Source organism: Astatotilapia calliptera, chromosome 23 (genome assembly GCF_900246225.1).
Source record: "Astatotilapia calliptera chromosome 23, fAstCal1.2, whole genome shotgun sequence".
Classification (NCBI taxonomy): Eukaryota; Metazoa; Chordata; class Actinopteri; order Cichliformes; family Cichlidae; genus Astatotilapia; species Astatotilapia calliptera.
Genome location: NC_039323.1, coordinates 3,181,604 through 3,208,470, shown reverse-complemented (window position 1 = coordinate 3,208,470; position 26,867 = coordinate 3,181,604). Strand labels below are relative to the sequence as shown.

The following is a 26,867-nucleotide window of genomic DNA, read 5'->3' as shown; positions in this document are numbered from 1 at the left end:
TAATCTCTGTCTCTCTTCCACATCTTGTCTTTTATCCTGTCTTCCTTCTCTCACCCCAACCGGTCGTGGCAGATAGCCCCGCCCCTCCCTGAGCCTGGTTCTTCCTGTTAAAAGGGAGTTTTTGCTTCCCACTGTTGCCAAAGTGCTTGCTCATAGGGGGTCATATGATTGTTGGGTTTTTCTCTGTATGTATTAATGTAGGGTCTACCTTACAATATAAAGCACCTTGAGGCGACTGTTGTTGTGATTTGGCGCTGTATAAATAAAATTGAATTGAATTGAACTGAATCTTCTACTAACAGCATGTAATGACTATGCCAGACAAAAATTGTGCAATATTCAATCAAATGTGATTTAATATAGCCAGTGTTCTTAATAATCCCAATTTGTTTTGGCTTTCAATATTTGATTCGCATCTCTTTCTTCATATGAACCTTCTCCTCAGTTTCTGGGCTTATCTTATCTTTAAGTTAGTCAAAGACGAGACCAGCTTTTATAAACCCAGTATTGTCTTTCAAATGCAAGAAACAAGAGATAAAAGGTCAGTGAGCTCAAGGCAAATACAACACAGCTTCTCTTCGCTTATGAAGGAAAATCAACAACGTAACTCTGTCAAGCAAATCAATAGAAAACTGTACGGAACTGACTGGATGGAAATAAGCAAGACTTTATGTAGAAAAGCTTTTGGAATATAACTGCTGCTGGTAAAAACCTTTTACACTTGAAAATAGCATACTTGCAACATGGATTTTTCAATGTTTACAAAAGGGTTTCCCAAGCCTGAGGATGAAGAAGGAATCTAATCTGATACAGTAAAACTCAACTGACTGATTCTAGCAGAAATATGAAAAATCAGCACAATGGCTGCAAGGTTTTCACCTAACAACAGCAATATTTTACCAGTGTCGATGAGGTGTTAATGTGGAACAGCAATAATTTAATCTCAGTCTCCTGCTGGTCTTCGGTACATTCAGAATACACACTTTCTCCTCTTCGGAGCTCTGCAAACATCCACTGGAAAGAAATGCAATGAAATGAACGTTTTTTTTGTCCTTAAGTCAGCCTCGTTTGGATGAGAGAGAAAAGGTGCCTCAAGTTCAGGTACTGCATTTCACGTGAATCAGTCCCCAAGATGTTTCAGCTTGGCACGGGTACACAGCAGTGGTAGGTAAGATAAGCTCCTCATGTGTTGAATCATCAAAAGTCTTCCAGTCAAAATAGAGGAGAACGCTTTCACTCCACTGGGTAGATCCAGTCAAACATTCATGTTTGAAGTGTCTGATCACTGAAAGGGCGCCCCAGGGCGGTCAGAGTGTCTGCACCAGCACTGGGAATAGCAAGGACAGGTGCTCAGCGCCTCTGATCGGGAGTTTGTGTGTGGTGTAAAAGTGGATGAGCTCTGGGATGGTGTCAAAGGGCGGGCTGTTCTGTCCCAGCACGTACTTGCCATCTTTACACTGGGTGAACTTCATGTGCATGAAACCTTGACAGCTCCTGTGAGAGTGAAAGCAGAACCGTAGATTGAGGACGGACATAAAAAGGAGAAAGAGCAAAAAAAAGAAGAGGGATGACATTAAATGTAGGGCACATAAAACACCATTCAGGCTTCCACACATTTTGTCACGTAATGACGGTGAAAGTGACAGGCCAGATTTATGCTCACGCCTTTTTTTCTTTCGCTTTGAGGACACAATTTTAACCAACATTTAACACCATGTCACAAATTAGGAAGGAAGTGACATTATGATGGATGGATAAGCGGTGTTTTAACACATGGTAGAGAAACACAAAGTCAGAGGGAGAGCGAGAAAGATGAATGCTCCAGACTGTGAAAGTGGCTCCGCTCACAGGACCACACCTCCCCTTTAAAATCGGTGCAGCGCGACAGGACTTCCCCTTTAAGAGCCAGCCAGCCAGCCATGATGTATGTCTAATTATAGAAGCGGAGGGAAAGACAAGGGCTGAAACCGGTCACCATAATTATCATTGTTCAAGTAAACCAAATTAAATTTTGAAGAGCAGTGAAACCAAAAGCACTCACTGCAACTATAAACAGCCAAACAACCGGCAGTATGTAACGTCCCACTGGCTTCCTGAGCACCAGAGCCAGACGCTTCATCATGTCAGAGCTCAGAGTTGACAGCGTGTTTCCATCCAGTCCTGTATGTTTGGGGATTCTTTGTACTAAATGGTAGATTACAACCTACCAGTTCTTGTGCATATTACATGTTGGTTTAAACCTAGCAGGCCTGCCTACTTCAGTGCTGACTCACTTTGACACGGCTTCCTCCTGTCTCCATTAAAACATCCTTAATCAGTCACTGCTTCTATTGTTCACATTTCTGTGTAATCTTAGAATAGCGTAGGTGGGGTTCACATTTTCCAAGGACAGATAAGAGCAATGGCCGAAAATAAACCCACCCCAAAACATACAGATAATGCATTTTTTGATCAAATGTAGGTAGTACTGCTTGTTATTACACAAAGAATCTTTCTGAAGGTTCTATTGTTGGTATTAAATTTAAAAAAAAAAAAGCCTACCAATCAGCCAAAACACCTTGATAAAGATTAAACTGATACATCTTCATAGAAGGACAGTTTTCTCCCTTATTTCAATAGTTTAGTCTTATTTCAGTAGCTTAGTCTACCTTTTCTAGCTATGGTACTGGCACAAGATCAGCCAGTTTAGTTAAACCACTGCACTAGATGGTAAAACCCAAAGGATTATGAAGATACACATACCTGAGTTGGGCTTTTACAGATTTTAAGGGTTCAAATTAGTATTAGGAGAAAAAAAAACCAGACTCTGGGGGTCACAACAACAAGTTATAAATCTCTGTAAAATCAAACATGCAGATTCATCCATTGTGGTAACCCTTTTGGGAATAAGGTGGCATCTGAAAGCACTTTATCTTTTTTTTTTTAATCTTTAAAGTCAGTTCTTCTTAACAAAGCTTTTTTTTGTATTCATCAGGTTGCTTGTCTTTTTGGTGTCTTTTAGTGATGTATGTCAGTAGATCTCAGGATCATATTGCTTTAGCTGGACCCTGAAGGTTGACTTCAGTGAAGGCCAGCTTCTTTATGGTTCAAAGAGTTTCTGGATATATGACTTCTCCTGCACATTTTCCAGCTGTTGAACCATTACCAGTACTGACCTTGTTGCTGGAGAAAAATGTGCGTGTGTGTGTCACATCCATCTTCTCATGTAAATGAGTAATGCATGAGCTTGTTTATATGTCAGCACAACACGGTGACACACTGTGCCTCCCTCTCCCCTCACGCTCCTCTTCCCTCTCTCCTCTCTCTGCCTAATTTCCTTCTTGTGTGTCCCACAGAAGGTAATTCATATTCATTAGTGATTATGTGGAGGATGATGTGTGCACTGAAGTGTGCTCTACCTGGCTGATTACCACTTAGAAGGCCCGCTGGGGCCGTGAAGGAAGGCCACAGAGAGAACCCAAGGTTGGTGTGAGGACAGACCGCTGATGGGAGAATGGTGGTGAGGCCAGGACAATGGATCATGCTAGTAATTACAAGGGAGAGATTTGACCAGATAAGCAGTATTGTGCCCTGCAAATGAGTATCGGGAGGAGAATCAGTGTGGCAGTGATCTTAAGTGGAGGTGATGGTAAAGGGAAGGGAGGGGGAGAGAAGGGGGAGAGACAGATGGAGCGGTGTGGGAGACTGCAATATAATATCAGTAGCTCAGGTGGTGACACACACATACTTTCCACACACTCCTCCTACCACACTTGGCAAGAAAAAAAGAGAAAGATGCAATTAAACTGTATAGCTGTTCATCTGAAAGGGTGCTCAGGTGTTATGCTGCCTGTTGTTGCGTGTGCATGCATGCGTGTGTTTCTTACCGAAGAGAGAGGGAGTAGTCCGAGCGGTTGGCCTGACTGTTCCTCACCAAGTAGCTACACTCTTTACACAGTGTAAGCAGCGACTCCGCTTCCGAACGTGACAGCGAGCCGTGGTACCATCTGAGCAAACGCATAAAGACATGACAAGGCATGAGGGGAAAAAAGCCAAAACCAATAAACAAAAAAAGGGTCAGTTTTACACCTTTGGGAACAGATGTTGACATGTGTTATAAAAATATATTGTAAGATTGACCCCGGTACGTGCAGCAGCAGTCTTTGGTACAATGTGGACCCGAGAGTAAAGTTTTTCCTTCTTTCTTCATTTTTTTTTTATTATTACAAAGAATGTAATGATGACAAACTCAGAGCACCACACATTTTACTTTCCTAGCTCTAAAATGTCAACAAGCCAGGATGCCTGCTAGCAGGTTGTGGGATCACACAAATTAAATGCATCCTCAGTGGGACACAGATATCTGAAGCAAAGTTCGCTGCAATTCATCCAACAGCTGAGCACTTAAAACTGCAAATGCCAAACCCATCAGTTCTTTCTCTTGGCTAGCATGAATGTCCAGACAGAATTTTATTGCAGTGCATCACTCACTGCTGAAAACCTTCAGTGTGAACATAAGCGTTGGACAGACTGATAGTGCAAAGAATCTTTGGAGTGTCATTAAAGGGGGGGGGGGGGGGGGGGGGGGGCTACAAAAAAAAAGGATATTGCAATATCCATTTCTATAACGATGAGCTTTTATTAGGAGATGTCTGAGCAAGGGGTGCTGTATGTTACAGACTGACAGAGATGCTGTTTTCTCGCGGAGGAAACCACAAAGCTCAAAACAGCCTCTAAGAGATCATCAGGGAGTAATGGAGCGTAATAATCAACACCATCCTCATGTGAATGTGTACAAAGGTTCAGGCTTGTGAGAGCAACCCAGAGTGTTGCATGTGTGTTTGAATGTGTATCTGTGCTTAAGGGGTGTGTGTGCTTGGATTTCATTAGTAAAATGACCCTTAATGTGCGCAGAAACAGCACATAAATTACACCAATGATGTCTGAAATTAAGACTAAAGTAAATGTGTGTTTTTAATGTTCTGACTTAATTAGCTCTCGTTCTAACCTTACTCAGTCCTGTAAGGTCTGATGAGTGCTGCTTAGCCGAAACACATAATCGTTTCACTTTAATGTGCCCAAGCCCTTAATAGATCAAAGCAGTGCAATCAGACAAGCTTTGGCTTTTTTTATTTTATTTTTTTCGTGGGACCTACAATCCCCCAATTTCAAAACCACTTTTATAGGGATGCCTTAGGTATGCGCATAGCAGCAAAGCATATATGTTTGTAGACTTTTCTTGTTAATTTACAACACATGAATCTGCGTTATGAAGCACCTGGTTTGATTCTACATCTGAACATCCAACTCTTCAATGTACTTGGAGTGATCTGTGTTTGAACACTGAATCATTCACTGCATTGCCCGTACAGTTTGATGCCTGTAGAAATGTCTTTATCCTGTGTTACAGTGAATGTAAATGAAGTGACAGCATCTAGGGCACTCAGTCATTTCCTGTCAGAAGTAACTGAACATCAGAGCATGCAGGCCTCTTAATCTGATTAAAACCTGACTAGTATGGCCCATACTGATAAACAGAAACTGATGATGCTGACTTTCTATGGGTTTCAAAAAAGACAGCATACATACACCTGCTTTTCCAGAGGCAGAGTAGGGTCCACTCTCTCCCCCACCATTGTGAGGCCTTCGTGGGGCATTCGAAACTTCATTCCCCCTCCCGCCAGCGGACTGGATCTGGGCCCCAGGGGACGCAACCGCTCTGTTGGCGATGAGGAGCGATCCCACTCTGTATTATCAAACTGCACTGTTGGCAGGCGGGGACAGAAAGAGTGAGTCATGTTATTTACACAGCAATATTATCAAAAGGGATTAAGCCTCTCAGCCAGACTAGGGTAAACATTAGACATCGGGCTACTGCAAAGCTGCGCATGCGGCATAGGCCTCATGGGTGGGTCACACTACAGGACAGCACGTCGGGGTCCAACAGTGACAAAACTATCAGCAGTATTATCACAATTACCACGATCGGTGGGTTTGTAAGATTAGGGGGGCAGCGGAATGCAGGAATTTAGCGTCTTCTCTGCTTCCTTCTCGCACATGTCTTTGTTTGCAGTAGACAATGCAGATTACTCGATGTTGACTGTACCAATACTACTTTGGAGCAAATTACAGAGACTGAAGTGTTATTTACCCCTTTTCTGCCTGAATTTTGTGAAATTGAACCTAGTGAACTTGTAATTAAACATTAAGTGCACCACAGCACTACTAAGTACCCTGACATGAACACAGCCGACATCCTCGTTTATGGGGAGCTTTTCATGCATGGTTGATGCACGAGGGGAATGCGGTAAGAAGGGAGTGCTTACATCCCCCAACACCACATCCAACAGTTACAACAGGCAGGGACAGACGCAGGTGCTGCAGATGCAGGCCGCTGGTGGCTCAGAGTGGAGGCAGAGCAGATGCAGGACAACAGCTTGGGTCATATAGGTCAGGGCGACTGCATGTTTCAGTGCTTGGGTTGAAGAAGGAAAGTAGGGGAAGGGGGCTGTTGGTGTTCAGGGTGAGAGGTCACCTTGTTCTTTGGTGGGGTGCTCCTCCTCCAGCTGACCCACAGGGGCAGGCCAAGGCAACTCCGCCAACTCCCTCATTTCTAATAAAAGGCGGGAGCAGGGAGGAGGCAAGAGAAAAAGGAGTGAGAAAACAACAGATGGGTTTAAGCAAAGTTAAGCATGAAAAAACAGACAAGTGAGGAAAATGGTGATGATTAAGGAGTGAAAGTGAACTTGGGTGCAAGATTTTAGAGTGAAGAGAAGTGAGAAGTTGACGTGACAAAGAAAAAAAGAAAGAAAAGAAAGAGGAAGCTGAGAGTAGGAGAGAAGACGTGTCAAATGAGAGATATGTAGTGCCATTCAGCGCAGTTAACTAAACCTAGGCAGAAGGGGAGAAGTGATATACTGTACCTTCTCTCTCCTCTTTCTCTACACACGTGAACAAACATAGCGTAGTGTTTCACAGCCAATATTTAAAGTAATTTATTGTGGAAGAGAAGACTAAAGAAAGCAAAGAAAATGAAACAGAGAGAGCAGGAGATGTCAGGCGTGGGTTATTTATCTCTATAAGTTCATCTTAAGAAACTGTCCCTTAGCATTAGATGTAATGAAAACAAGGATTTCATATGCAAGACAACCCACAGCGCAGCGTGACAGAGAAACTGTGACGCGTGGGGACGAAACATGCTCCATTTACCGTCGTACCTACAGCGAAAAAGCTACTGAAGGTGCACTCCGAGGCAGATCTGAAAATAGCTCATTATATACCATGGCAGGCGACCATCTAATGTAACAGTCATTACCGCAGCCTTACACACACAGACACACAAGGAGACACACGTACATTATGCATCTTTCCAGCTTCACACTGTGCATTCAGCTCCTGCTCACCGCAAAAACGGATTACAAAACAAATAAAAGGGAAAGAGGGGTGACATCTTAATGAGCCGACAAATCCAAAGACCCCCTAGGCCCACGACATCAAAGGCCATTTGAATGGGCGTTTGGAAAGAGACCCGGGCTGTACATACATGCCTCTCTCCCTCCCTGGTTAATTATTGAACAGGCAGACACACTCCGCCACTTTCTCTGGCTCTCGGTGAATTATTGATGCATGGCGCAGTACAATGGCCCCATCTGGAGCGGGCCGCACCTCCGCTCAAGCCAGGATTAAAGTGTGGCCTGGCACCCCTCAATGGGAGACACGCACGCAAACACAGGTCCACACGCACACATGCACACATTTAACCTGAAACCCCGAAAACGCTGCCACTGCAACACTCTGCTGCCTGTCAGCTCACCTCCACATCACATTTCACACCTCTAATTCTCAAGTAAAACTGAGAGGGATGTGTGGAACGAGAGGAAGGTTTAACATCAGAAGCACACAAAAGCAAGTGAAGGGTAACAAGAAGAGAGAAAGAGAAATTGGAGACAGCTGAGACAATTTATTAGAGATCAAAAATGTGCTCAGCCATCTGAGTTAGAGATAACCTCAGCTAGTGGCGTGTTACAGGAGGAGAAAAGTCCATCAAGCTTCCTCATTTTTACTCCTATTGTTTTTCTGGTATTCTTGAATCTTAATTGCGCTCGCTCATCAAAAAACTGACTTAAAAATTTAATAATTCTTGAAAGACTGAAGTGGTTCAGCTGTTTATCCCGTCTCACATCATTTGTAGATTTTTGCTTTAATAGAAAAACGACTCATCTTTAACTGAATCCGACTGAATATTTTTAACAACACACTGGTTTCAAGGTGTTTTACTTAATTTCTTTATTGATCGCACAACTTCTATTTAGACACCTCATGTTACTGCACTAGCCTTGATTATCACCAAGAACAAGCCTGAGAGTACGAAACCTTCAAAAACTGGCGAAATATTCGTAGTCAGACAAATACAAACACCAGACAAGTAAGATGCTGGGAAATCTGCAAAAAGTTAACACTGACTTACTAATATTGGGGGGGGGGGGGCATTATTTATGTAAGGCGTGAAAAGTACTGGGGGAAAAATAAAGCGACTGAATCAGCAGCAACAACAGTCTGGGAACCCTTACTGCTCCTTAAATATCAGGTTACATTCACGTATTAAATAATAACTGCTCAGAAAGTAACTGAAACTGTCAGACAGAAGACAGATTTTGTGACTGTGTAACTTGTGCTGTGACCTTTGCACACATGCTACAAAGACTACAACAGCCCATCTGTAACAGGGAGGGCTGCACCCGTATATCAAAGGTGGTATTTTGTGGTAGAGCATCAAACACTTCATGAGGACACGATATGAGACTCACTTAATTTATTGAAGGGCTGTAATACAAGAGCTTTGATGGACATCTTTTTTTTTAGTTTTTTTTTAGTTTAAAGAAACAAAAGAAAAAAACAGGTTATCTTTGCGATCCAAATGCATTTCTCTTCTGGAAAAGACTGAGCAGAAGCATTACAGCACAAACCACAGAGCTCCTCCATTTAATAACAAAAGACTGAATCCCAAGCAAGCACACACACACAGACACACACACACTTATTCAAATTCACACACTCACAGCATGTCACTGATTTACTACCAGGGAACATCTGTTTTCCATTCACTCCTAATGGAACCTGTGGGTCTGTCATCCACAGAAAGTTCATCGATACAAAACAATGAGAATAATGGTTTACAGACAAATGGGCGCCCACATCAATAAACAAAGGCAATCTTTTTCATTTGTAAAGTAAATAATGTCTATGCAAAAAAAAGAGTGTTTTTTTATCCATTTTTAACCCAGATAATGAAGCAGGTAACAGCCATTTGTGGCCTGCCAAGATCTCCTGTTGCCGAAAATACCTGCTGACAATTACCAGAAATGATCTGAGGGGGAGGGAAATGAGAGTAGGTTTGACTCTGCGTGTTGCACAGAGGACACATCTCCTCATGTGATGGATAAGTAACTTTTCAAGTGCACCAGCTGTTTTCTGTGTCCTCATAATTAAGGGAGAGCAGACAAAGACAATATAACAGCATCATTAGGTCCAGTAATGAAGACAGCTGTTTTTCCAAATACCTCTGGCATCACAGCGTGTCTCTACACACAAAGACCTTCTGCTGGACACAAAGACGCCAGTAAGATTTATAATTATCACCTTATACCAGAAAAATGTATATTCAAACAAGTTCCCTTTCTATAACAACTCCTTACCCATCGTTTCTTTCTTCATTTTACAGACCTACATTATATCCATGTCCCTCTGGATTTATAGTGCTCTCCGTCTTTTTTTTCTCCATGCTGAGCATTCCTCCTTCTTCATCACTACTCCTTCACCCGTTTCCCCCTTTAACTGGGACATTGTCTTTCTTTTCAGGCTACCTTGATCGTCTCTTTTCTTGCCCTACTCTACTTCTGTTATCTCTCGTACAGGCCAGTGAAGAAGAGACACAAATGAAATGTCTTTTCATTAATGCCAGTCAAGGTTTAGGCTGAAGGAGGGAAAAGGGAAAGACGGAAGGCGGGCAGAGTCTATTGTGTGAGTAAATTGATGAAGAGACTGGTCAGATGCCCCCAGGGCCTGCTTAGAGATACAGAGAGCAGCATCAATCCAGAAATGGAAATCTCATTTGCTGTTTCCTTTTTTCCCCTCACACACACACACACACAAACACACACACAGGTTACTGTATAGACACACACACAAACAAACATGCAGACACACACGCGCATGTTCAGGGTAGCCCTGGGAACCTTGCCTTGTCAGAGTACATGCATCAAGATAAAGCCTATACGCACACCCCATTTGTCATGGTGTCTTTGCAAGCTTTGCACAAAAAAAGCATCTACTTTGGTAATCATGAACACTTTAAACCTCCCTTCAGCATCTGGCTTACGGTGCCATTTAGTTAAGAGAAGGATTTGAACTATTCATCTGTATATTTTCTTGGACAACCTGCAAAGCAATTGCCTGCAGATAAAAGGTCATACAGCTGTGATCAAAAGTTTTCATACACATTTACATTTGAAAAACGAGGACTGGATGCACAGGTTTGAGCTAATTCTTTTCCTAATCCACACATGTTCAAAAGTATACATACAGGCTCAAATATACACAAACACAATCACTTAAATCTGTTAACAAGTTATACTCGTTCTACAATGTTTACCTTGACAAGGCCATGGCTTATTAACATCATTAATAACATCATCATTGACTACAACTGGTAGTTTCTCTTAAGCAGGATATGCTTGTGAGGGCTCATTGGATTGGCCAATGCTCAGAACAATGGCAAAGTTCAAGGAACTCAGTGAAGATCTAAGAAGGAAAATTTTAAGATGAGATTTCTAGGATCGGTTAGGATGTTTAGCAACACACCAGAAACCACCAAGGTTCAACCCTGATGAACTGGAAAGTGTTGGAACACCGGCGGTCACTGTCCACACTGACGTCTGTTGCACATCACCATGGACTGAGAAAGTACTGACCAAGAAAAAGGCCCTGCCCTAAGACGGACACCCCCTAGCTTAACTTAAATTTGCAGCTACTCACATATTCAAGCCAAAAGCCTTCTGGAGGAAAGTTTTATGATTAAATGAGAAAAAAAAAAAACAGAGCTATTTGTCTACAATAACAAAATGTTTGCAGTAGTAAAGTAGAAGCTTTCAAACCTAAAAGCACTATAACAACAATCATGCATGGTGGTGGTACCATCATATTCTGGGGCTTGGACATAACTGTGTGTTCCAATAGTAAAATGATACCAAACAAACATTTTTTAATGAATAAAGTAGGCTAACATAAACAATCCAGACAGACCTTCCCAAAGCCCCAACCTGAACCCTATTAAAAAATTGTGGATTATTTTTCAAAGCATGGTCCGTACCAGGAAACCAGCCAATTTAAATGAACTCTTCCATTTCTGCCAAGAAGAATAATTAAATATTCAGCTAGAATCACGCACACTGTTGTCTTTATCTTTAACCTCCTAGGACCTGGGCCCTATTTCAGGAAGCCGGTTTAGTGCAAAGTCTGACTAAGTATACCCTGAGTTAACGAAAACTCTGGTTTTTCGGTTTCACAAAGTGAGTTCAGCTGAAGCCTGAGTGAGTCACTATGACGACACACTCCGTGAAGCTAACCTGCCCCCTAGCAGGTTTACTACAACTAACCCTGACTGTCCCCGCCTCTTTGTCGGAAACCTGACAGTAGGAAGTGTCAGACATGGCGTGTCCCTTCCTTGAAGAGCCAGTAGATCTTGAAGCCCAAATACTCCGCAGAGCTCTCCACCGGGAGAGAGTGATCAGAGCGCGTATGGACATTTTATCATTACCTGATGATTTCCTGTGCGAACGTTACCGTTTCTCAGCACAATCAATAAGTTATTTGAATAACATCCTCAGGCCATATATTGCGCATGTGACACATCGCGGACATGCGCTCAGTCCATTACATATTCTTTGTACCGCACTCCGTTTCTTTGCAAACGGGAGCTTTCTGTACAATATTGGTGACGCTGAGCACGTTTCCAAGGCTACCGTCTGTCGGGCAGTCAGGAATGTTACAGTTGCACTGAAACGTCTCCTGTACTCATCTGTGGTGTTCCCCGGTCACAGACCCACAAGATTTATCAAAGAGGGATGCCACAAAATTGCAGGTATCAGGATGAACAAAACTTAATTCATGATGTGGTGATATTTGAACTACTACTTAAATGTTACATTTATTCTCACGGTTCCCAGGCGTGATTGGCTGTACAGATGGCACTTGCATTCCAATCATTGCTCCTTCAGTAAATGAAGGAGACTATGTGAACAGGAAGTCTTTCCACAGCATTAATGTACAGGTACATAGTTCCCTGTAGCATTTCAAACTAACAAATTATTTCATTATAGTAATGGATGCTAATTTGTGTTCTCTGCACTGTGAAGATCATATGTGATGCTGCCAACATTATCACAAATGTGGAAGCCAACTGCTCAGCCTCTGTGAGTGGTGGTGGTGGAGGACCCCCACCTGTTTTTCAGGCCTCCGCTTTTTTTCTGTTGGCTATAACGGGTCACATTTGAGAATATAGAGTAAGCAAATATGTACTTGTAATGTGCTCAGATAATTTCAATAAGTGCTTACAGAAAGAAAATTAATGTAGCCTCTAACTGCAATTGATTTACATCGGACAAACAGACCAAGCACTATGGCTCATAATACAATTACACCTCACCTGTTTGGACTATATTTTTATATTTCATTTTTACTTGCTGCCAGGAACGTTTGGGGCCTGTTGGGTTGCACCTGCGCTCAAATCACATCACAAAATAAAATGTATGAAATAAAAAATAAAATAAAATATAATAAAATAACGTGTTAAATGGGTGGAAATCCCTAGATCAGTGTTTAAATTAACACTCATGCATTGACTCTGTCGGCAATGTTTTGCCATGCATGCTCCCTTTCTTTTGTAGCTGAGGCTGTGTTACTTTTGTCCCGCAAAATTTGCATGTTATCGCCCACCCCCGTGACATCACGCTCCAAAGCCCTATACTGCCATCAGAATTTCGGCCTCAAGCGCTGTAAAATACATTGACCGCGCCTTCTTTCCCTCCGTCTCCATGGTGACTCGCTTAATCTGTGCTCCACTAATCAGGGCTTTATGTATCCTCGTGCGCGCGCTTAACTTGGGGTTAAAGCAACTCCACGTTGATTGAACTAATTGTTATCAGCCTTTCTGAAACCGAATATTCCGAGTTGGACAGTTCGGGGTTACTCAACCCTGAGTATCGTTTTTCACTCTGAGTTTTCTAAACCGGCTTCCTGAAATAGGGCCCTGGTGTCCAAATATGTGGGCATCACATTTGGGGTTGTCTAGACCAAAATACTAAATTTTGCTCTATAAGGGCCTGATGTCCACTTACGAGGACATTATGCTGCCAATGTTCTATCAAAATTTAAAACGAATGTCCTCATATGTGGATCTCATTTTTCTCAGAAACAAAAATCTGGTAAAAAAGAAAAAAAATCTGGTAATTCTTTGTTTTTACATTCATCAAGCAATTCTCCGCTAGCACAACCTACTTTTTAAATGCATCAGTACTAAGAGCTAAATCCTAGCAGCACCATGATAACATGCTTACAGAAATAATACTGCTAGAGTAATCCATCGCTGCACATAAAACACAAACCAAAGCATATCAAAATTCTGACCTGATGATGTATGAAAAGTTAACGAATCATCAAAACAGTTTGGGAAATGCGAAAGTATAAACCAAAATTCACAGCAATCACCTAGTTATCAAAACATTTGACTAAAAAACCCCAAAAATGCTAATTGCACAATGGAAATGGAAGAAGAGCCATCAAAAGTCAAACATAAAAGTCACCAGTATGAATCTGCTGCTCCGGTGAGTAATACCTTGCCACAATGCAGGGTTTTTAAACTATGGTACATTTACCAGTGCTATACTTGCACAGGCTGCAAAATCCCTACTGCAACAGAAGTGGAAATTTCACCTTCTTTTTAGCCTGAAATAAGCTAATTTATGTATATTTAATGCACTGTATTTAAAAAGAAAAATGCACTATAGATTCATAACTATTTCACTTTAATGTATTTTTGTGCTGCAAGACTTATTCTGAAGCTAGACCCAAATAAGCCCTGAATTCACCACCACCTTGCTTTTAGGATGCAAAATATTCATAATGAGCAGCTTCTGTGTATGGGGAGGTGCAGTCCTTTGGTGGTGCCTAATGAGCAGCTGCACAGGAACAAGTGGAGGATAAGTGCTTTGCTCAATGGCACCATAATAGTAATCACTAGGGGTGGCAATGTTATTCATTCAGCTTCCCTTTTCCAGATTTCCAGCTGATTTGTGCCTCTCTCATCATGTGCCCACTCTTTCAGACTTCACACAGCCATCACTGGCATCACATGGCTCAAAGCTATTGTCGTGGACTATAAAATACAAAAACATGAAATACCTTATACGCCCACTCATCTGTTCATTAAGTGTGGCCATCGGAGAACTAATAAGACTGTGCCTTTCATTAGCTCACTAATAATGCTGAATGGCTGCAGGGCCAATCTCTCACTGCTGGACCGTCTATTAACTTCCAGGAATTAATGACTGCTGTAATTTGAGCTGGATGGTAGTAACTAGTGACAGCTTTCTAACGTTGCAATTAAAACCCACTGGGCTGAGAGAGGCCTGTCATGTCCGACTCCTCGGGCACTGACAGGCTCAACCTCACAGCACTGGCTGATATGGACCTGGCAACCAACGGAAAATAAGTACAATGCTTTGGAGGCAAGCTTATTTTTGATAATATATGAAATACAGCTACAGCGTTCAATATTCATCCATGTGATTACATGTAACCACGGATAAGCTGTGAAAATCACAATCAGAGAAGCTTTCGCATGAATGCAGTGCAGACAGATCCACACACAATATGCAACAGCAATCCTCCCAACTCCCCCACAGCCACACACTCATCTGTGCCAACAGCACGCAACACCCTTGAATTAGGTGCATGGTGATAATCAGAGCTGGGAAACCTAGTAGAAACTCTATTTTATGTGTGTGTGTATATTTGTGCATATGAGTGGGTGATGATGTAGGGATGCTGGCAGATAGCATCCCCCTCCCCGCTGCCCCCTTCAGCAGGTTATCTGAGTGAGTATGTCACATCCGCAGGGACGAAGGGCTGAGGGGACAGCCCTGTCACGGCTGCTGTGTATGTGTGAGCCTGCGTTAGTGGATGACTGATTGCACCCCGCTACAATGGCCCTGACTCTCCTTCCTCCACACCTCGCCATAGCTCCCGACCATTAATACCCCTCACCGCCCCTCCCCGCAGAGGCACTGGGACTCCAAAAAACATCCAGTGAGGTGCCACCAAACATACCATAACCTTGGATGTCCCTTCCTATTACGCTCCAGCTAGCATTCTCTCCGTTTTCATCTCTCTTTGGATCTTTCTTACTCTCTTACCTAGTTCTCGTGTCATTTTTTCCCCTTCTTTACATCCCTCTATTTCTCTGACCTCCCCATCTCTCCCCATCCTTGCAAGTGGGCCATGCCTAGCAACGCTGAGAGGGCCTGGGAATATGGATTAAAGTGAGAATGGAAAATACTGTTTGTGTGTTTACACTTCAGTGCTTTGCTGTGCTCAGACAGACAGCACGCCAGCTCAGAGTGCTGACTCCAAATGGAAAAAACAAGGGGTCAGACGACTCGAGCTGCACAAGCGTTTTCCTCCACTGCGTTCTCTAATGGTGCTGTAAGCGCTCCTCTGCAGGAGTGCACGGTGTATGTGGCAACAGGAAGAAAAGCTGAAGAGGAAGTAAATGACAGATAAAGCAGGAATAAATGCTAAGTAGGTGAAAAGTGATATTAGATTTTAAATGAACTGCCATGCACCTCTTTGAAATCACTCTCAAATAGGTTACCGTGTCTTTTCATTGCTCCTCTGCGTAGCGCGATTTGGGCATGAACACAGTGTGCATGGATAGGATTCTGAAAGTGTGTATGTGTCTGACAATGGTGTACTGACCATGACTCTCCTATTAGCACTAGATCAGTCACGCACATGTAGGCATGTAATTAACTGAGAAGAGGGGGATGGGGTGGTGGGCATACACACCAGGGAAAGAGAAGGGAGGAGAGTGGTATTGGAGGGGAGTGAGGACAAGGCAAGTTGATTTATTATCCCATCACCTTGACCTTGGTGACTTGGAGATGCAGCTCAATTAGACTGGCTTGGCCTGGCAATGCCTTGCACTGATCCACTCCTAAATCATCTATCAGTCCTACTGTGTTTCGCTTTACCCCTCAGTCTCTTTCATTCCCAGTTCATTCTTTCCCTCCAACTTGACTCCTTATATGGAACATAACGAGATGTGAGACATGAACTACACAGCTTTAGCAAATGGGAAAAATGACACGCTATGTCAATTTTTAAAGACATACTGTAGCTAATATGACAATGTTGATCTTTATCCGTCTCTTCTTGACAACTATTCCTTTTCCCCCCATACGGACACAGAAGAAACCATTATTGGTTTTAATGATCACTTCATAGATTAAGTCCACGGTCAGTCACATGTGTGACAGCAAGAAATCAATATTCACCAGAAAGCATTTAAACATTAAAAGAGAGGCTTTTCGTCATTTGAAATGAGAGTGAAAGTCAGAGCCCTCGCTATTTCCAGGGAAAAAGGGTTGGAGATGTAATGACTGGGTGGGGTTGAGGGGGTGTAATAACTATATTAAAGGTCAAGAGAGTTAGACGATTATTTCGCCATGTAGTATCAGCAGTAGGGGTTGTCTGTGTGCTCCTAGGAGTGCTCTGACCTTTAAAAACAGAACATTTGAATCCTGATTTTAACCATCTTGACATATTCTACAGATTCTTTTTTTTTTTTAAAAAAGCTAAAACTAAATTTGAAAAACTAAACATGCCTCATGGATCAGACTAACATCACACCATCTGGTTTCAAGAACTCTCGTCTGATAGGCATTCACAGGTTTACTCCGAGGTACTTTTAACAGAATAGAGAACTGCCAATATGTGGGCACTTTTCTTTGCAAATAACCTGTTATTATGTGAGACTGCATTGACTAAAGCAGTTTCACACATTCACTGCAACCCCAAACCTTTCTATATATATATTACCTGATGGAGTGCCGATGAGAATGCAAATGTTCAAATGCCCCCGTGTGAGAATAACACGTGTAATTGTCCAGTAAAATAATAGTGAGTGAGTGGGCATCATGCGTCCTGCATGCTCTATCCAGGCAACAGCCTCATTTAAATTAAACAGGACATTATCAGCAGTGAGCAGCGCCTCTGAAGTGAATCATGTCCTGTTTTGTGTGACATGTGAAAAAGGAAAACTTTCATCTGTTTCTCTTAACACTGACTGAAGGGAAATGGTGTGATTCACCGCTTCTTCATAAATTACTACCTAATTAGGCAGTATAACTATAAAACAAAGCGCAGTTCAGAGTCTCCATTGGTTACATTTTGTGGGAAATGCATTAAATAACCTATAATCTGGAAAATATTGACAAAGGTTTAAAAAAGCACTACAGTTAGTTTTCTAACTACCTGCAAAAGCTTTAGAGATGTTGTCCTTTTTCCATTCCCAGGGTTGGTCATATTCATCAGCCGGTCTCTCGTCATCTTGCGGCAGTCTGCTGCTCTCCTTGCCCTCTTCTTGAGCTTCTCCATACACCAAACCCAGACACTGGCCTCGGATGTCTTCATAGGGGGTGTCATAGAGCTGCAGCCCTCCACGCGCCTGTCCTCCTCCTGGGTTACGCTGCAGCTCTGTCACGTCAGATCCAAAAGAACACAAGTTCATACATCGCCACGAACATATACATGCAAAAATATGTCTGTTGCATCGCGTTTAACCAGTCTGAAAGAAAACAGATAACATTACAAAATATTATCTGACACAGATGACGTTCCCCTATGCTAATATTATTCTGAGCTAAAAAATTTAAACGAAGCCTGTTGAGCTCTGCCTCGACTAGAATTAGGGGAAAGAGACAAATTATGTTTGCACAGCTTGCTGTGAGCTCAAAATCTCATATGGGGGGGCTTAATGATGCCTTGGGGTAGATGCTGAGCAGCAACACAGTAGACAGCCCACCACCCCTCCTCTTGTCCAACCTGAATCCCAGTAGCAATCTTGCACAGCTCAACACAGCATCCGCAATTCCCTGTTAACATTTTCATTACCTTCTCTGCGGGTTTTCAACCAACAAATGCTACTTGGCACCTGCAACTGTTATGTGGAGTCAAACGTGGCCATGAGATAAAAGGCTTTAAGGTTATTGATGCAACCAAGAGGTGAAAATCTGATTTCCAAATGCATCAGTGAGAGCCTCTATGCTGCAGCAATACCAATCAGCAATGGCTTTTTATATGTAGACCTCAGAAATGTGCCCGCTTTAAAAAAACAAAGTAGTGTTAGTAGTGAAAATGAGAGGAAAAAATAGAAGAGCAGACATTTCTGTGCACACATCTGGTTGTTTTGTAAGGAAGAGTAGATGGAAAGGTTTGCTTTCGAAAGGCAGAGAAAAACTTTAACCTTCACACAGCAAGATACAGTTATTGGGCGGTCTTGTAATCACCATGGTGACCAAGTGGTGGGCCCCTCGGGAAAGACCCAGAGGTAATGGAGATGAGGGTGGAGGGCAAATCGTAAAAGAGAAGGAGCAAGGCAGAGAAGCGAGGGAAAGAGGAGGAGAGGATGTGGTGGAGCCGTAGGAAAAGGAAGGGGAAAGGGAAGCAATGAGGAAACAAGAGGAGGACGCGAGAGAAAGGCAAGGAAGGGCGGAGGGAGGATTGGGGTCTGTCAGTGTTTGATGTTAAGTCATTGAGACAGAAGCACAGCGGGGCTGTATGCTGCTCTACCTGCGCTGGGAACCCGTGGTGCCGTGGCAGCCTGGAGATGGAAAAGATGAAGGTCGGGAGATAAAAACCGACATGAAGGAAATAAAATGATAAATTCACAGAAAACACGATGGAGAAAAACACAAGCAGGGGGTGGGGTGGCGGGAGTAAGAAAACAGCAATTTGACAGAGTGACAGACACTGGAGATAGAAGGGAATGACGACAGGAAGTCTGCTGAGTGTTTAGGCATGCAGACGTGTTGGGAGACCAATCTTTTATCCCCACGAGCACAATTTAAGAATCACGACGAAGCTGCTTAAGAAGAGTAAGCATTAAAGATCTTTACTACTAAAAAGTACCGTTTTCAGGACAGTCTTTGTGTGAGATCATTAAAATTCTGATTGCGCACCTGATTTTGCTGCTTTGCTGTTCTTTAGCGGGAAACAGCAGATTTAGACAGACAGAGGGACAGACAAAAGCAGGCAGACAGACAGCCCAGGAGTGACAGACTCAATGCAATGTCAGTGAAAGAAATTTTACAATGGCCTCCCAAATGCTGCGCCATCACCACTGCACATCTAATCTCTCCAATAGCTCCATCCAGCTGAACCACAAAACAATTTCTCCAGCATTTCTTGGTTTAGGCGAAGGAAGGGATGCACCATGCACTTATCCATGATATTATGAATTTCACGTGACGACTAAAAGGGCAGCACAAGTGACGGCGGAGAAAGGACAGGGCACAAAATTCGGTAACGGACAGATTAGAGTGACAGCCAATGACTCCCCTCAGGGCCGGGGAGAGCCCTTGAGATGAAGTGAGATAGAGAAATGGAGAGAGAGGAGGGGGCAGGCTTTCACACTAAATGACTAGGACAGATGAGGGGGAGAGAGGGGCTAAAGGGGCAGACAGAGATGTTATAGAAGGAGAGACAAATGGAAAACGATAGATGTGAGCTAGACGATGTGGGAGAAAATAATCACAGAGGTGGGGAGGGGTTCAAGACTGTATCGTGGCTAGACTCTTTAAAGGGACTTTTCGTGAGGCTGAGAACTGACACAGCTGGCTGCTAAAATACTCTGGGATGGTCTGTTACAAGGCTCAAGGTGGTGAATAAATGTAGCAATTAAATAACATATTATACGATATTTATACTGAACTACAGAGAAAAGGATTGTTATATTGGTCTTCTGGTTTTGTTCAGTAAAGGGAGAGCTGACAAATTACATATCGGTGATTTTGTTACTTGCATTTACATGTAAGAGCTGCGTATATTAAGAATGACAATTTTACTTTTATAGCAACTTTAAAACCAGTGTTTGCAAAGTGCAGCAATGTGAACGAGAAAGAGTAACAAAAATGAGAGAAAATTTAAAAAAGGGAAAGTTAAAGCAACATTATGTTATAGAAACAATCATGCAAGAATAAAAACTTCACAAGTCTATAAAAATGTGCTTCAGGAAGTAAAACGGCACTTATTCCACAAGCTTTATACTTTGGGCGCCTCCAAGCTGGAGGGCACAGTCTTGACTATGAATGACCCGAGGGCTGAGAAGCAGCTCGATGGAGGTAATGGTTTGGCTGTGTAGCTTGGAAACAGACCAAGAAATACTTTAAAAATTATCATAAAATCTTTCTAATCAGGATGTTTAGTAAGCCACAGATGAACCCAGCATCCCTGTACAACAGACAGTTACAGTGGTTCACTGGTTCAGTTATATTTGTATTTTTCATAGCAGGTTTCTGCGTTCTGGACGAGGTTTCTGGCACCAAAGTGCAAAACAACAAAGCTTTATTCAAGCAGCCATCACTCACATGTACGAGTCATCCTACAGGCTGTCCTACATGACGTTGTGCAAATTTGGTATTATTATTTATTTCTTAGTATTTTGTATTATGTCTGTACTTGTACTCAAAATGTGCATGTGAAGATGGATGACGTACTACTGCAGACCAAATCTACCTCTGGGTACAAATAAAGTAACCTGAACCTAAAATGTACAAGGAGCTAATGAAGAGAAGATACCATTAAGGTGACGTAATGCCATCTGCTAAAATCAGCAACACATCCAGCTGTTGTATTCTGAAGCTGCAGGAAAGAGGGTGACATTTAGATGAAAAAGGCCAAGGATGAGAAAAAAAATTAAAACCTGTGGCAAAACTGGGACTGGTTAGATTAGGGTGTTAAGGGCCCCCTGACCTGTTATGACCCTTTGGGCCTCATAGGGCTCCATATAGCCGTTGTTTTCACAGGGAACAGGTCGAAGATCTGGGTCTGGTCGGTGGTTCAGTCGAGCATCAAATGGGTCCGAATAATCTGTGTCTCCAGCCAACGGAGCGGACGGCACCACCTAAAGGACAAAACAAACTTCCTCATGAAAGAGAAGATTTACACAACTTTAACTTGACCCTCTGGAAAGAAAATGCTGACTCAGTATAATGAGTCACATTTTCAAAAGGAGCTAGAAGTCCAGCGACAGGCTATAATTAGTTGGACTTTTATCCATCATTTCTGGAGTTGCACATCAAACGAGCCAATCCTAGAAAACAAGAGTTTTTTGGATAATTGGGAATCACAGTCTCCATGTTAATGCCAAAAAAGTGAGGAGTGCTGCACAGAAAGATCCCCACTCAATGGCATGCTAAATAGGTGTTTGCTCACAAACAAATACACATGTACGGCATTACCGTGTATACTATATTTAGCAGCTAATCAAGGCAGTTAACTCTTGAATCCCTTGAAGGAAACATACTGCATCTTTCTTGTCACATTAAATGAATAAACAACACAGTGAGAAATCATCCTATCTTAGCACGACCCAGTTTTTGGCTGAAGGTAGAGAAGAGGAGATTAAAGAGGGAAATGTCCAGTTGGTGGCATTTGTTCTTTCTTACAAGCACAGGAGGAAAACAGTTGTAATCTGGCACAGTGACAGCTACATAGGAAAGCATATGGTCGCACATGCATCTACAAACCCATGCGCACGCACAATGTTCTTTGTCTGTCACTCTCTGACAAAGGAAATCACTGTAGCGAGACTTGCTGGCCAATTTCAAGATAAACACATCCACGCCCTGGTAAAATTACATCCTAATCCCATGTTGATTCTGTAACAGGTTATCTATCAATGCACAGGAATCTGCAATGTTAATTAGAATGCGGATGTTCCCACAGACCATGGGAAATTAATGAGAACAGAAGAAGAGTGGGGCAGAGAGGGGAGCTATTGACTTCAGTTAAGACTGCTACTTCAAGCCACTTCAGGACATTTGCACTTGTAGCATTTTCCATGAGTGGAGTCATAGATTTAACTGCAGTGATGAAAAGCCGGAAATATTCCATAACTTATTCAACATATGTTGCCGAGTTGATGTGTACACCATACTGCTGTAAGATTTTTATTTTTTTCTTCAGTCGTTCTGTTAACATCTGCCTTTTTTTTGTAATTCTCAGTAGCTTTTCTACAGCACAATATGCAGCGCACGCAGCCAAGAGAGCAATACAGTCCTGATGACCCAAACAGCGCCAAAGAATAAATTTCAGCTCCCTTTGGCCCTTGACATATCACCATACACCATACAGTATATGGTTCCTAACATCTGCTCATGTGGAGGTCTCTCTCAGCTTGCAAAACCAAACCACATCTATTATTTATAGGACATAAACTCAGGGGACTGTGACCCTCTCTGATTCAATGGTCCGCTCAAGCCATCAATAATTCTTTCTTCAATCTAAGGTAGTAAGATTATGTGTTGCATAGGACATATCATGATTTATGTAAACAACACATATTTCAGACACAAATTAAAGTCACTTGCTTATGGAGTCTGATCAATAAAACTGTCACAATGATGAAAATGGGATGAGAGAAGTGGGAGAGTTTCTTTCCTTCGCTAGCCTTCCGGTCATCCCTCTAGTTCTCAAGAGATAGGCCACATAAAAAGCTTGTCATCGCCTACATTTTTCCTTATATAGGTACAAAGAGAAACTCACGGGCTCTTGTTGATCCTCTAAAGAGATGGTGCTAAGTAGGATCTTGGTGCGTCCCAGTTCCTGTGAGTCCACTTTGATCAGTCTGTGTTTAGGAGACTTCACGTCCACACTGGATGACTTCATGGGAGACCCATAGACAGGTGTTGCAGGTTCAGAAGTTCCAGACTCTCCCCTGGATCTATTTTCTGAGTCCTCATAGGGATCTTCAAAATCGAGGTCTCTCTGGAGCCGATAGGCTTTGAGGATCTCGCTCTCTGTGTAGTCTGGTGTTGGAGGCTGTGGAGGCACCTTCTTGCCAAAGCTCAGATAGTCTTTTAACCACTTGGCCATTTCCACTCCAAATATGCCAGTGTGTGGTGAAGGGAGAGCAGGAGGCTGGAGGAGATAGACATGGACAGATAAAGGGTTATTGCTTTACCTTTTTTTCTTGTAAGGCTTTGTGAGCTATGTGCTGGATTTGCTTTGTGAGATTTTGTGCTTTTCTAAATGTGACAGGTCAATGATTAAAAATTAAATCTTTCAATTATAAAAAAAAAACCCCGCGACGATAATAATCCACAGGTCCTGCTTCACTAACAATATTTGTGTAGGATTATCTCCCCCTGATCACAGAGCCACGATTTCGGTGCTTTTACATGCATTCGTGTGACATTAAACTACACCGACAGCTGGGCTTTACGCACTCCTTTTGTTTTACGCAGGGAGCAATAACGTCTGGCATCTGGACTTTGCCCAAGGCTGCAATTACATTTCACACCCCAGCAATAAAAGGCGACTCTAACGCGGTGATACAAAAGTAAAAGCAAAGTGTGGAAGAGAATATTAGAAATAGACGAGGAGTTAAATAAATATAAGTTGTTTTAAATTCTAACGATTTCACTTTTTGGAATTTGAGGAAAACAAATTAATAAGTTCAGTTTTGACCCAGTCTTATTTCAGAAAGCCGAAGATACGCGGATTTCCCTAAACTTCCCCTCAAAAGCAATGACCAAAACACTGAATTTAAACGCCAGAGCGAGCGCTGCGCTCCGAAAGCACATTCACTCACCCAGCCAATTCAGTCCTTCAGCCACTTTGGATGCTTAATTCCGCGTTTTTCCATCTCGATGACAACAAAACGACACCGACAAGTGTCAAAACCTTCTACTTCCACTTTTTATTCCACAAAAGCACAAGAAAAAAACCAAAACAAACAGTATCCTTTCTAACACAAGAGCCCTGAAATCCAGCAGAGTTCCTCCAACGACTGGCGGAAAATGCGCGAGTGACGAGACCGACTACAGCTCCGAGAGAAACTCAACCGAGCGATTAAAGGGGAGGTGCTTCATTCCCTGTGGAATATCATCCTACTCCCTTTCGCAGTCAGCCGACCGTTCATTCATTGAAATATCTGCACATCGCACATGCTTCAACAATAGCTGCATCCTCTTAAAGCGGTGCACGAGGAGCACAAATCAAAAACTGAATCTAGGAGCTGAAATAAAGAAAAAACAAAAAAACACCTCGCACGAATGTCATCCAAACTTGTGCATTATTTATTCGCATGACATCATTGGACAATTTTAATGTTTCAGCGTCAGTCTAGGTAAGTTAAATGATTTTGCCTTTAACAACTGGGAACTTCAAACGCACTAATAGTACTGAAAATGTCATCTGCTTCCCACGCAGTTGACAACATGATCAGGGTTGTAGGGACCAAACAAAAGAAAGCCCTACCACACAAACAAGATGCCAAAAGGCATCAAGTCCCATCCACTCTGAGGAAAAACTTAAGGATGTTTGTGTTTCATCTTCTCTTTTCAATCCTTACTGACCTCTCTGAATGTGTTTCATCCTCTCACAAACGTCACATCATCCACTGCACAGGCAGGAAAATTGGATTGTGTGCAACAGCGGTTAAGGACCATCTAAGTCTGTTAAAAGACCGTAAATGCCTCTTTCTTTATGAGCTCACTTTCTCCCAGGGGTGAGAGAGAAAGGATGAGGTCAGCAAGCTAGAATCCACCCCCACCACGCTATCAGCACAGCCATCAACATTATCCCATCTAGCTTTTTACATCTCCGCCATTGTGCCTACTGAGTCTGTCTCCACCAGTGTTTACCAAGTACTGGCTCCATACCTAAAGAGGGTCAAGAGATCAAAAACATGGCTCCAGGTGTTTCTGAAAAAAATCTGAGTGCACTTTATTAGTGTGAATGCAAATCTTTGTGGGCCCTGCAGCTCAATTTAAATCAATTATAGCAGTGAAGCAGTAAATGTGAAGAAGGGATTCAATTTCACTAGCCACTAAATGCCTGCCATTATTCTTATTGGGGAAAAGAAAGTTTCCAGAGTTGAAAACAAAGTCTCATTGTGAGGTTTAAGTAGTCTGAGAATCAGTCGTTATCATATGGGCATTGTGCTAAAGATTTTATCTTATAGGAATTAGATCCATATATTTATTAACAAAAATATGCCGTCCCCACAAAATCATGTTATCAAATTACCTACAATCTTTTCTCCCAGATGACAACGGAAAAAAGCCATCTTTTGGTTGTCATTATTTCCTGGAGCTTTACTAGCTCCCGATATCTCTTCCCCTGCCCTTTCTTTTCCACCTTTGAATTTTTATCTCCTCTCATATCTTTCACTGTAGCTGTAATATCTCTTCTCTTCCCCCTCCCCTTAGTCACACCTTCCCCTTTTTTCATCTGCACAATCCCTTCAATCCAACACCTCCTCTAACCCCCTAGCGAGTACCATATTGAGGACACATCTAATTTTTTATTTCCATCCCGACCAGGGTGAAAGCCAGAACTCAAAGACAGAGACTAAGCAGTAGATGGAACAATCAGAGATGAACAGACATGCAAGCTGTCAGAGTGAGCAAGAGGAGGACACATGGAGAGCACAGAGGGGAGAAAAACTGAAATGGAAAATTTGGATCTCTCACCGACATGAAATCAGAGACAGTCAGACTGACAGGCACACAATCAGACAGGTAAATAGTGACTGCAGTTTTTTCCATGCAAAATAACCGCAGTTACATAACAGAAAAAGAAGCTCTGTATTTTTCTTTTCATAGAATTAATAAGGCTGCCTCATTATAACGGGCTAAATATAGAGGTGACATTTCCTCTGAACTCCAAGCTTCACTCAGATTTTGGCTTCAATGTGCTATCATTTATGAAATTTGACAAACACAAACATACTACAGGTTTCACACATACACAGTGATGCACACATATATCAAAGCCTTGAGTTTAATCTTAATGTCAGCATAAGCGTTTGCCTTGACAAAAGGAGATAGTGAGGGGGGTGCAAAGCAGACCTGTAGAAGCAGCGGATTTCCATAGCTTCATCTGCCTTGCATCGACTGCCCTCATTTGGTGGTTGGTGTGCATTGCATTCCATGTGCTCTTTAATAAGCATGAGCACACCAGTGTCCCACTTTAACCACAGTTAACTTACTTGTCAGTTACTTGCAGTTATGACAAAGAACAGAGCAACTGCAAACAAAAAAACAAAAATAACCCGCAGAGGCAGTAAAGCGAATCAGTCTAGTAAAACACACACTAGTCTTTACGTGGCACCTGTAATACAGTAACATTAAGGTAAATTCTATTTTCCCTCACCTCACTCTTTCTTATTACATAAAGGTGTTTGCTTCCGGGGTCGGGCCCTCCAGTGTTGCCATTGGTGAGGTTTACTTTCTGTGATTGGCTAAAATTTTCTAAACTGTGGAACTTTCCCACCGCTACCACTACCCGCAGAAAACAGCGACAAAACAACAAATCATATATGACGTAATACCTCGATAATGTCACCATCACCCTATGAAACGCCTGTGCTCGTCACTGCTTCTCTACGCGTCTTGAAACCACAACTTTTAGAACAAGTCTGCCTTTGGCTGGCTGTGCTGCACGCGACAGAACAAAGTTGCCATCCATCATCTCCAATCAAACGCTGATCCGGCGTTTCCTGCAGTGCTGATTGGTTAATTTACGATTAGGGCGGGCGCATTCTT

At 42.5% G+C, this 26,867-nt stretch overlaps 1 protein-coding gene across 6 annotated transcripts; it reads right to left on the bottom strand.

The window, feature by feature from the left end:
• Positions 1-331: 331 nt before the first annotated feature.
• shdb (Src homology 2 domain containing transforming protein D, b) lies at positions 332-26,818 on the bottom strand. 6 transcript variants are annotated; one of them, XM_026158847.1, is made up of 9 exons: positions 26,476-26,641; positions 26,172-26,349; positions 22,861-23,235; positions 21,067-21,217; positions 17,569-17,790; positions 6,515-6,592; positions 5,569-5,743; positions 3,867-3,986; positions 332-1,494 (listed from the first exon to the last, which is right to left on the bottom strand). In XM_026158847.1, exons 3-9 carry the CDS (start codon positions 23,188-23,190, stop codon positions 1,308-1,310), a joined length of 1,263 nt encoding a protein of 420 aa, XP_026014632.1. In that variant the 5' UTR covers positions 23,191-23,235; positions 26,172-26,349; positions 26,476-26,641; the 3' UTR covers positions 332-1,307. The 6 variants fall into 6 exon arrangements, with proteins under 6 accessions (XP_026014632.1, XP_026014631.1, XP_026014630.1 ...); XM_026158846.1 differs by lacking the exons at positions 26,172-26,349; positions 26,476-26,641 and adding an exon at positions 26,654-26,818; XM_026158845.1 differs by lacking the exon at positions 26,172-26,349.
• Between the last annotated feature and the right edge of the window lie 49 nt (positions 26,819-26,867).

Bases quoted from the DNA above. Each gene is read 5' to 3' on its own strand.
- shdb (XM_026158846.1), bottom strand. From the start codon at position 23,190: ATGGCCAAGTGGTTAAAAGACTATCTGAGCTTTGGCAAGAAGGTGCCT. The intron at 17,791-21,066 runs GTCAGGGGGCCC...CTGACGTGACAG, and splicing joins GGCCCAAAGGGTCATAACAG to AGCTGCAGCGTAACCCAGGA. The intron at 5,744-6,514 runs GTGACCTCTCAC...GCCTGCCAACAG, and splicing joins GCACCCCACCAAAGAACAAG to TGCAGTTTGATAATACAGAG.